A 10,956-nucleotide genomic window follows, 5' to 3' on the forward strand; every position below is an offset into this window, starting at 1 on the left:
TTGTTTTGTGTTCATAGGTCGGCCCCTTATGCACAATTAATTTTTCTCTCTCAAGCCCCATTTACAAATAAAACACCATTAAACTGTCAACTTGTCTGGCAGAAATACTGTTGACTATAATTTAGTGTTTTTGTATAATTTGTGTTCAGACTGCGTGAGAAACCTGGATCTTTAAAGCAAGGCAGGATGTTGATGTCGATGCTGTTCTATGTTCCTCCTTTCACTGCTTATTAATCCCACTCCCGTGTCTGGAAGCTTCCTCCGCTCTCATCTCCCGAGGACAAAATGTCTCAGAGCAGAGTCTTGAAAATGTCAGAGGATATCATATCCAATTATTGTAACCTTTTATATGTTTGAGCCTGAAACACTGAAACTTTTATCCATCATGCATCCATCAATGAGCATCAAAAAGATGGACAATTTCGCTCTCTATATTTCTGACTGATATAATCCGACTCCGTCTTGAGAGACAGCAAAACCAGGATAAACCACATTAATAAAATGTCATATTTTCTTGTAGCCTTGGAAATATTTGGAAAGTTTGAGAGTTAGAATCATTAAAAACAAAAAAGTTATGAATGTAGAATGTAGAACAATGTAGAAAACATATCTAAGAAAGTGCACTACTTTAAGGTCAGCAAATTAATTTAGGCAAATGTGTGATGTCTACCAACGAGACTCCTTTGTACAAAAGGTCAGATTTCTTTGAGTTTTATCGTTTTTATTGAAGCAATGCGGTCGTATGACATGGCTGGATTTGATCTACTCATCAGAGTATTATTGAAAGGAAGTTTTTTTACTTACAGAAGACATGCTACAGGTACTTGATGTTTTGTGGCCATGCATTACTGAGTTTTGGGCTTATACGAGTTTGTTTGTTCCGATAATATTTCTTTGAGTAAATGTAAGCCAACATACTATTTCCGCACTATTGCTTATAAACTTGTGCAGCTTTGGAATGCTAATTCTAATTTAGGCTAATGTTACCATTAGTATTGATTCATGCTGGGTTTACTGCTATATTGTTTATTATTACGATTATTATTCCAGATACCATACCTACGTACAGACAGGTCTTAATTAAAGGTATAACCTCGAAGATTTTCATGTAAGTAAATGTCTGTCACTATCTATCGCCGAATGAGGTAACATAATGGTGATTGAGTCTATGGCCCACTGATGAAAGCCTTTACATTTGCAGTATAGAGGATTATTATGGACTGGGTGTCAACAAGTCCAAGTACAAATAATAAGCATTCAAACTGTTCTATTGAAGTAATAATCTCAAAGATTTTCATTTAAATAAATGAATTTTAAGTCACTATCGAGCCTTTGCATTTGCAGTATTACAGACTGGGTGTCTGTGGCGACGTTTGCGACTAAAATCACAAGTGGCGCCCAGTTAGTGACATGTTTTCCATCAGCCAGCAGTGGTTGGTCTGCCAGAGAGGGTAGGAGGAGCTAAGCGGCTGCTTTTCTGGTCTCTGCAGGTGTTGCGAGTAAACGGTAATCTACTATGGCTGAACAAACAAAGAAAAGATCGATGGTTCTCGTTCTGGTTATCTTGCCTTTTATCTGCATAAGAAGCCGCCAAAGAGAACGAAACTGAGATCTTCAAATGAACTGTAAAGTAATAGGACAGACTTATTTACTTATTACTTATTTAAAGATCGATGACTACAGATACAACTTCAAAAATAAGTGAAAATCCAAAGAAAAAGAAACAAATTTGACGCTCAGATGAAGGCAAACAGTCTAAGAAGGAAAGTTTTCAAGAGTTAGAATTGTTACAAAGGGAGCCAACCGTGAACGTCTGGGACCATCCTCCCACAGTGACTGTTTATTGCCAAAGGTGCCGCCAAAGAGAATGCAACTGAAGTCTTCGATATTACAAAGAAACGCCTGAATGCTTGATACGTAAAGTGAGAGTATCTGCTGGTCCTGTGAGGCTGTGGGGGGCATTTTGCTGGCATGGTTTAGGGTCACTACAAATCAATATAAAGTTTCTATGAGGGATCAACTTTATCCTGTGATGTAACATCATGGTGGGAGTGGTCTGTCTAGGTTGACAAAGCCCCCCTCCATAAGGCACAAGAGGTCACTGAATAGTGTAATGAGTGTGACATGATGTGAATCTTATGCTGTCGCCGTCAAGTCACCTGATCTCAACCCAGTTAAACACTTGTAAGAGATTTTGGACAGCTCATTAGACAGGACATGCAAGTTAGAAGCATCCTGACCAGTGCTCTTAGACTTTGGCCCCCATTGTTTGTGTATAATGTTTATAAATGTGGCCGTGTTAGTCTGTTTTTAGCCTCATCTATGTAGTTTTGTAAATTCTAGCTTTCACTACTGTCAGGTTTTTCACTTGTTTGATGTTTCTGTACTGTCTCTATGAGAGGCATAGACACATTCAGAACATGTCTGAATGTGTCTGTCTGTCTATGTGCCTCTCATCTAACTTTGAGTTCAGTAGTATTAGTCAGGGTGTTGGTCAGGTAGAGATGAGGATGAGGGTGGAGGAGAGCGTGAAGACGAGGTGGAGAGCTGGAGGTGTGTGTGTTTTAAGTAGTTGGCACACATAAATGTCCCCTCTCCCTGATGTGGAAGGCAAAGTGTGTGTGTGTGTGTGTGTGTGCGTGTGTGTGTGCGTGTGTGCGTGTTAGTTGGAAAATAAGCGAGTGAGGGGAGCATCTTTGTCTCCTCCTAAACTCGTTGCCTAGCAACAACAATGCTGTGTCGCTGCAGAGACAGAGGTGATGATGTCACCAGAGATCAGAGGGAGCGCACTGACCAAACACAGAGTCACACGTAAACGCAAACACACATAAATATACTGACACAACCTTTACACAATGGTAAAGCAGACATAGAAAACCTCAGTCTAAACATGCTGTTTATTTTGAACACTGTAAATGCACATTTTTAAAGTGAAAACCATCCCTAACACACACACACACACACACACACACAGCAGTCTGTGGACCAGGTGTTACTGTGTGGGTGTGGAGCCGAGGTGTCATGGTTTTGGGAGACATGTCTGGACAGGAATAAATACAGAGGAAAGATAAAGAGAACAAATGATGCAGGAAGTAAATTCAGTGAGGTTACTGTTCAGCTGACAGTGTAATCCAGTGAGGGGCACAAGTTCAGCCGTGGTATCAGAGAATAAATTCATGGAGCAACAAAACTGTGACCATGACTGAGGAGCAGTAAGCAGAGCAAGGATCAAAAAACAATCTGTGGAACAAAGAGCAAATAAAAGGGTTTATATGAAGAAACATTAATGTAACACAGTGTGTGTGCAAGTGTGTGTCTGTGTGTATTCAACTGGATTTTGGCAAATTAGCTCTTTGATCATTTTACTTTGCATTGACATTGAAAAATGAGTGTGATGTGATTTCTGTGAGAGTAGCACGTGACACTGACACTTACGATGATGTGGTTGTGAAAAGATGAAGAATGTGAAATTGATGTTTCTGAGGTTTAGATGTGTTGTGTTTGGTTTCTTGTTATTGATGAATGATGAACAGGGGTTTTAGCAGCTTGTCTTTAGCCTCTGTTTCATCAGTCTTTAAGCCAGAAACAGGACATCATAAACAGTCATGCTGCACTGCTCGTATTGTGATGTCAAGTTTTTGAGCTCATTGAAAGTGTAGTTCATTGAGCTTTAACAGGATGAAAGAGGATTGATGAGTAATATTCACTTTTGGCTCAAAGAGTCAGTCAGTGGTTTGTGTTGACAAACATTACAACCTGTTTTGAGCAAAATGAAAAGAAGGACAAGGTGTGTGTTTTTTTTACAGTTTTGGGGTGATCTCCAACTGGCTTTAAAGGTCAAAGTTCACAGTTGTTCAATGTGTGACTGTGTGAATTGCACAGGTGGCATACAGAAAAGGTGATGCAATGTGTTTGGTAGTGTAGGTCATTATTGTAATCCTGTGCTATCTTCCAAACTGCTTTATGGTCACACACTACTCAGTATTTATCTTACTCCATGTCACCCCCTTTATCACATCCTTTGTCAAGTGTGAGCCACTGCTGTTTAACCACATGTTTAAGGGTCGTCTGCCTCTCTCCCTCTTTCTTCAGGTGCAGACTACAGAGCGACCTGATTGGTCTGAATGTCCTGAAGGGGCGGAGCTTATTAGTCTACTGAGAGATATAACTACATCCCACAGGTTTGTGCTCTTTAAATGCCCTTTGTGTGTGTGTATGTGTGTGTGTGTGTGTGTCATATTAGAATTCCATTTTGATACAACAGATGCTTTGCAGAGAGCAGAGTCAATGTATTTAAGGAGGTCATTTCTGTCAGTAGTGCGTGTACGTCACTTTTTAAACCATACCTCAAAAACCACCAAAAACAAATCACTGTGGATTTAGAAACATCTCCTGCAGCACTTTCCTTCATCTTATTATTTTTACGCATGTCTGAACATGTCTATGACATGCACATCTCAAAACTCGACTGTTCCTCATGTTTAATTGAAAGGATGCGAGTCTCCTTCAGGACAGAGGGTCAGCTAAAGGGTACACAAAGGGCTGAAAGATCAAATTTATACAAAATATAACATTCCTTTTTGTTTCGGAGCGTCTTAATCTTTTCTATTAATGGCGGGAAACATTACCTTTACCTCCCTCACACACCTGTCAAGGTAACAGCTTCCCTCTTTGTTGGAGCTTAGGTGTTTCTGCAGAGAGGATGATGGAAAATATGAAACTAGTTTAATACACACTCAACCACAAGAAAGAGAATCACTGCTCTGACTGTGATTCTCTGTGTAAGGACGGATGGCTTGTTTTTAACCACACAGGAAGTTACAAAATCAGGAAGAAATCAACCTGCACAAACTTTGACTTTACAGCTTAACTTTGTAAACAAGTGTTTAAAAGAATGCTTTATTATGTAATATGTACACAAAAAGTAGTCAGATTTTTATGTGAATAAACCTATATAAATATCATATCATAAAATAATAATACAACACATTTCTGCATTCTACATTTAAACTTTGGGATTCATTACTTAGATGTTTATTTTTAAAAAACAGTGACTTTCCTGCGTTTTTGACGAGCTAAGTGAGATCTTTTCAAGAGCAGGAACAAGTCTAAAAGTGAGCTGATTGTTCTGACACAAATTTAGATGCATATTCTTAAAAGTACGCCAGGAAGAGGCCAACACTTTAGATATCTGAAATAGTTACAAAAACAAATACAACTCTCTATTTCCTATCTTTAATAGTTAATGTTTACCAAAGATGCCAACAAATCTGTAATATTGGGAATGTGTGTGTGTGTGTGTGTGTGTGTGTGTGTGTGTGTGTGTGTGTGTGTGTGTGTGTTCATGTGTGCACCTGTATCTTTGCATCTCTCTGCTTTTATGAGTGTGTGTGTTTCCTCTTTGAGTCGAGTGTTTTGTCGCTGTGGTGACCAGGATTCGTTTGATCTGTAGTTGTATGAGACCAGAGACCTGTCACACACAAACACAGATGCATACACACACACGCACACACGCACACAATTAGTGCACACACCCACACACAATACCGGCTCTCACCCCATTCTATATACAAACTCAGTCTCTCAATCACGCACACACCCTGTCAGATCGATAATAAAGGTGTATTGTTGTCCTGCTATAGAGGCCTCTCCTCTCTCCCCTCCCTCTCCCCCTCATTTCTCCTTCGTCACCCCTTTTCTTCCCTTTTTGTCCCCCTCTATACAGATTTCTCCTCCTCTCACCCCCCAAATTTTCCTCATTTTCTTTCCTTTTCACCCTTTTCTTTCTTTCTCTCTCTATTGTGCCTTCCTTCTCCCACTCTTCCTCTCCTCATCTCCTCTCCTCTCCCCTCGTCTCCTCTCTCTCCTCTCCCTCTCTGGCAGATGAAAGCTGAGATCGGCTCTGGCCTTTGAAGTGGCTGAGACTGGCACACTCCCACTGGTTTAGCGGTAGGAGGAGGGGAGCAGAGGTTTTAGGAGAAAGGGCAGGAGATGAAAGGAGTTATGAGGAGAGCAGAGGAGTGGAAGGGAGGGGAGGAGGGGGGGTCTAATTGAGAGGGTGAGAGGAGTTGGGGCAGAGAGAGGAGACGGAAGAAGAGAGGGAAGGAGAGGGGAATGATGTCATTCAGCTTTCACCATGGCAACCTGAGGAATGCCTTTTCAAAACCTCAGGCCTGGCCGAGAGTAGAGGGAGGGGAGAGGGGGCGTTACTCACACTCCTCCATCCTGAAGAAAAGCCTGGAGGCCCAAAACCTGATCTGAGTTCAGTCAAACATAAACACAAACCCAGCAGGCAGACGTTCAGCTCGCTAATGTCTGCTCACACAACAGAGGCAGCTCAGAGAACTACTAAACTCCTCTGAACACCCCAAACTTTAACATTTATACTAAACAGACTTGTTTCCTATAGTTAGCTAAGGTTAGCAAGTCTGTAACCTAGTGCCTCTCCCTACGTGTTGCATTAGACTTTGACGTGAGACTTAGGGGTCAAAGTCTTCTCAGTCTTTGGCTTTAAAGAGATGTCTTGCCTTGGGCGTCTTCTTTGTCCTCGCCGAAACCACGCCAGAGAAAACTCACTCCACACCAGGTAATGAGTCAAAGCCACCACCCCCAAGTGTGACGTCATTTCTGACCCTGCCTCCTACCTACCTAAACCACACATATATAGAAGACCTTCATCACTAGCCCACTACAGCTGATCATAACAGTATGTAAAAAGCCACTCGAGTGCAAATGGATTTCTTTTCATACTCTTCAAATAAATCCATTCAAAAGACACATTTAGAGCATGACACGCAGAGTGGATGGAGGGCTACTGAAGCTAATCCAAGGTGGTGCATAAGACACACAAACATTAGTTAAACGAACAGCTCACCTCTGCTGTACGCGCATTTTATACCTGCTTTATATAAGATCACAAAGCCTGCAGGGTGTGAGAAAAATCTGTAATGTTCGAAAACATGGTTCAGTATGTCAATGACAATATGACAGGCGATATATTAAGCCATTTTTTTCATTTAAAAGTAGTCTGTTACACTCACAGTGAGAGCTGCGTCCATGGCAACAGTTAACCCTAGCCTTCTTAAAATTAGCTAACCGAGCTGTTATTACTCACATTAAATAGAAACATTTCCACTGATGGTGAAGTAAAACACAGTGGACGGGACCGCAGGAATAAGTGCAGCACCTTCATGTGCCGTCTTCACTTTTGTAAATCTCTCTGTCGTAGCCTGCAGTTTTGCATCGTTTAGCCTTCCTCTCTGCTGGTTTGTCTCTTTCCTTTTTCCCTCTGTAAACAGACAATGTCAAATTTACCTTTATTGACTTTGTTAGGCAGATTGATATGATTACAGTTAGTCCTCCAGATTTTGTGATTAGAGCCACGTCCCTAGCAACGGACTGTTCTTCAGAGCAACAGTCTGTTATCGAGACATAACAGACCTCGGAATGCCGTAATAAACCAATCAGAATCAAGTATTTAACACAGCCATGTAATAAAAAAAGAAACCTGCATGTTTACCTGAAACTTAACTATAACTTTTACTGTATTTGCTCTTCTGCATATTTCACACAGAACCCGTGTTGTCATATTCTCTCCTCTGGAATCCAAATCAAATCCAGATGAAAGAAGTGATGGGGTTTTTTTTAACCACAAGGCCTTCCTTACCACATTTAGTGGTTACAGTTACAGTAACATCACAGTCACCGGCAAAATTACCCAAATTAATCTGAGGGTCTCTGACAGCTAGCTTGTGTTTCATCTGATCGGCAGTGGTGACTGACATGGTGTAAATAAAGGGCCCATGTATCCAGGGCTCTATCTGAAAGGTCAGATGTTTGCATGCTGATGTGACTGCATGGAAGTTGTACGTACAATGATTTTCTGTAATTATAATTTCATACAATCAATGTGTTCACTCATAATCTTCAAATCGTGATGACTGTGAAATTACGATTTATTGTGCAGCTCTAATGACCACTCAACAACACAAAGTCCTGTATTTCTTCAGTTCAGTCAGGACACTGAGAGCAGATCTCTAAACTGCTTCTTTTGTAAAAACTGCCCAGGTTATGAGGAAAGAGATGGCGATAAGTCCACTGAGGTAATAAGCTGACAACTGTTTGAGTGGGGGAAACAGTGAGGCACCTGCTTGTCCACTCAGTTCTGCAGCTCGTGCTTTGGCTCCTGTTAACAAAGGAAACAGCCCGAGTGTTGGTGTGAGGCGAGTGTGAGGCTAATGGCCGTTCACTGTAATCTAAAACCAATTATTTCCTTTCTGCTATCCTCCGCTCCAGCTGCTGACAGAGAAAGTTTCCTCCTAAAACTTTTATGGATCCAATTTATGCTCTTGAAATTCACAAACTTTCAAGGATTTCTAAGGCCTCTGGGAGCTCTGTTAATTAGCTTAATTATGGAGGTTTTAATCAACTGAGGGGGTGGGCTCTGCCGGCCTGGCTGTCAGGCTACCCTCAAAGACACCTGGGAGGAAGAGAAGAGAGAGGAGGGCGAGGGAGGGAGATAAGAGCTGGAGAGGGAGGAGAGGTGGAGGAGGAGAGACAGCCTGCAGGGTCGGAGCAGACTGGATGTTGTAGCCAAGACACAATTTAACAAGTGTTTGTATGTTTCGAGAATATGGTTTTTTATTAAGGTAACTACTATATTGACTTTTTTGTACTATTTTGAATGTGCAACAGTGTTTTAATGCCTCATCATGACGTGACATGAAGAGGAAATTATAATAAATGAAGAAATTAAAGTGTTTGGAGAACAGAGATGAAACGTCAGCTGGGTGGAAGCAGCAGCAGTGACTGCAGGGCCTTCATTCATTCAGTCAGTCAGTCAGCACCATGCTACATGAACACACCTGCTCCACAGCGCTCAGCAGCCACACTTACAAATACACTCAACACCTTTTATTGTCATTTTCAACAGCAAGGTTCCTCAAACAATATAGGCATAAACAGTTACAGATAATCATCAATTTTATATCCACTGTTGGCCAACAGTTTAGAGTAAAGAATCTATAACCATAAGGGCTTGTACTTCAAGTTTCATATAGAGACTGCTTTGGCTTCCAATCAACCAAAAAGTACAAATAAGAGCCAACACAGCAGCCTACATGCCTCTGAGGTCACTGAGACCTCAAACCGTGAGCTTTAAAGTTTGGAGCTGCTTTTTTCACATCACACAGCTGTAGATGTACCTGCGTGCTGGTGCTCAGAATAGGTCAAAGGCCTGATGTTCATTAACGGTCAGGATTTCTACTTAGCAGAGAACAGTTCCTCTTAGAAGTTTAAGATATTTACTTCATGGTCAAATCTGTTTCAAACACCGAAACATTTCCAGATGTAAAAGAAGGAGGTTAAGCCAGAATAACCCAGAAAGGAGCTCATATTCAGAATATTAGTTGTTGCTTGACAACCCAGAAATGGAAGAAGACTCAGGAGTCTCTGGTGGCTTGAGTTGAAGAGTTTATATGTCTTGATCAAGGAGAAGTGACAGAAACAATGCACTTGGAGGTGTAGTGTAATGCCAAGTCACTTCTAACAGACCATTCCTAGTGCTCATTATTTATCATTTCAGATGAGGTTGTCTCTATCTCCTGTACTCCATATAAGGACATCCCTAACGCCAGTAGGTCCCAACTTAGGAGAGCAATGTTAGCACTCTTACCTATACTCTATAAGACAGACACTCTCAAGTGTACAGAGAAGCAGGCAGGAACCAATGTGAGGCTGGAGCCGCTCTGCCCCTAACAACAGATCACTCGAAGGTCGAATACAGGACCAGTGACGATCGGCATTAAGCACAGAAGGAATTTACAATAAACAGTGTCTGTTTACGACTAAGAGTCTTTGGAGGTCACTCTGTCTCTGGGGAACCCTATCACCCTAAATCTGACCTCTGAGTCCATTTAGGCCTTAGTGGATGTTTTACTGAATACATCTTACTCTAAGGAATGATGTAAGGAATGAGGAAAATGCGATCACATTGGTCATATACTGTATATATAAACCAAATAAGAGTCATGTTGCAGTGAATAATATCATATTTTTCCTCTGTCGCAGGTGTCATGGCGATGTGGTTCCTGTGGCTGCTGAAATCCTCCACCAGATCTCTGCATCCTAAAGCTTCTCATCTCCAAATGTTTAGCAAACTAAAATCATCCTTTCAAGATATTTATTGATGGTAGTCTGCTTTTTGGAGTTTCTCTAAGACTTCAGGTAACTGTTTATGAGTAAGGATCTGTCAATTTGTCTGTTTTAGAATAAAATGTCTTTTTTGCTAAGTCTCTTAATTGATCTCTTTAATGAGTTTCGGTAATACTAATTGTACTGGCTGTAAAAACAACAATTTAGTATAATGTAGTTTACATTCATGAATCGTTTTATTTTTAAATGAACCAGTTTAAGCTGCTGCTGAGAGCAGCTACAGAGATGAGTGAATCTGACCGTGTGCAATCAGAGCGCTCACTTACTGCAGCCCTCTGCATGACTCAAATTGGCAAATTGGATCAATGACAGTAATAAATATTTCTGTGTCACTAAAATGATTTGACAGCTCCATCATAAGATCCATCCTGTGTCCATCAGAGTGCAGAGGATTACACCGTGAGTGTTAATTCAGACTGTCACAGCGCTGGCTTTTGGGGTCATCCGAGACTCTAGAAGCACTAATGGTGGAGCATTAGCGTGTTAGCTCATGAGTCTGTCATCACATATGTCTGTAATGTGACAAAATCACACATTTTAAATTACCCTGATGGTTAATGTAGCTGTGAGCAACACACTGCTCAGCCACTGGCAGCTTTTCCATTTACTTTAATGACATCACTCGCTGTAATTTGTCCCTTCATCAGGAGTCATGGTGCCCACAGACGAAGACGTTATGCATGCTGGCAGCAGGGACCAGGGCTGTGAACAGTTTAATACAGAGGTAATACTCTACAGAGTATG

The 10,956-nt window shown here is 41.2% G+C and overlaps 1 protein-coding gene across 1 annotated transcript in view; it reads left to right on the top strand.

The window, feature by feature from the left end:
• ulk4 (unc-51 like kinase 4) overlaps nucleotides 1–10,162 on the top strand; it is an 84,279-nt gene extending 74,117 nt beyond the window's left edge. The window contains exons 35-36 of the mRNA XM_069656585.1: nucleotides 4,093–4,181; nucleotides 10,069–10,162. Coding sequence (XP_069512686.1) covers nucleotides 4,093–4,181; nucleotides 10,069–10,129 — 150 coding nt within the window. The 3' untranslated portion in view covers nucleotides 10,130–10,162. The remainder of the gene's footprint in view (nucleotides 1–4,092; nucleotides 4,182–10,068) is intronic.
• The last annotated feature ends 794 nt before the right edge of the window (nucleotides 10,163–10,956 follow it).

Source organism: Semicossyphus pulcher, unplaced genomic scaffold (genome assembly GCF_022749685.1).
Source record: "Semicossyphus pulcher isolate SPU_LCO1_2020_fin unplaced genomic scaffold, fSemPul1.0.p SCAF_9, whole genome shotgun sequence".
Lineage (NCBI taxonomy): Eukaryota > Metazoa > Chordata > Actinopteri > Labriformes > Labridae > Semicossyphus > Semicossyphus pulcher.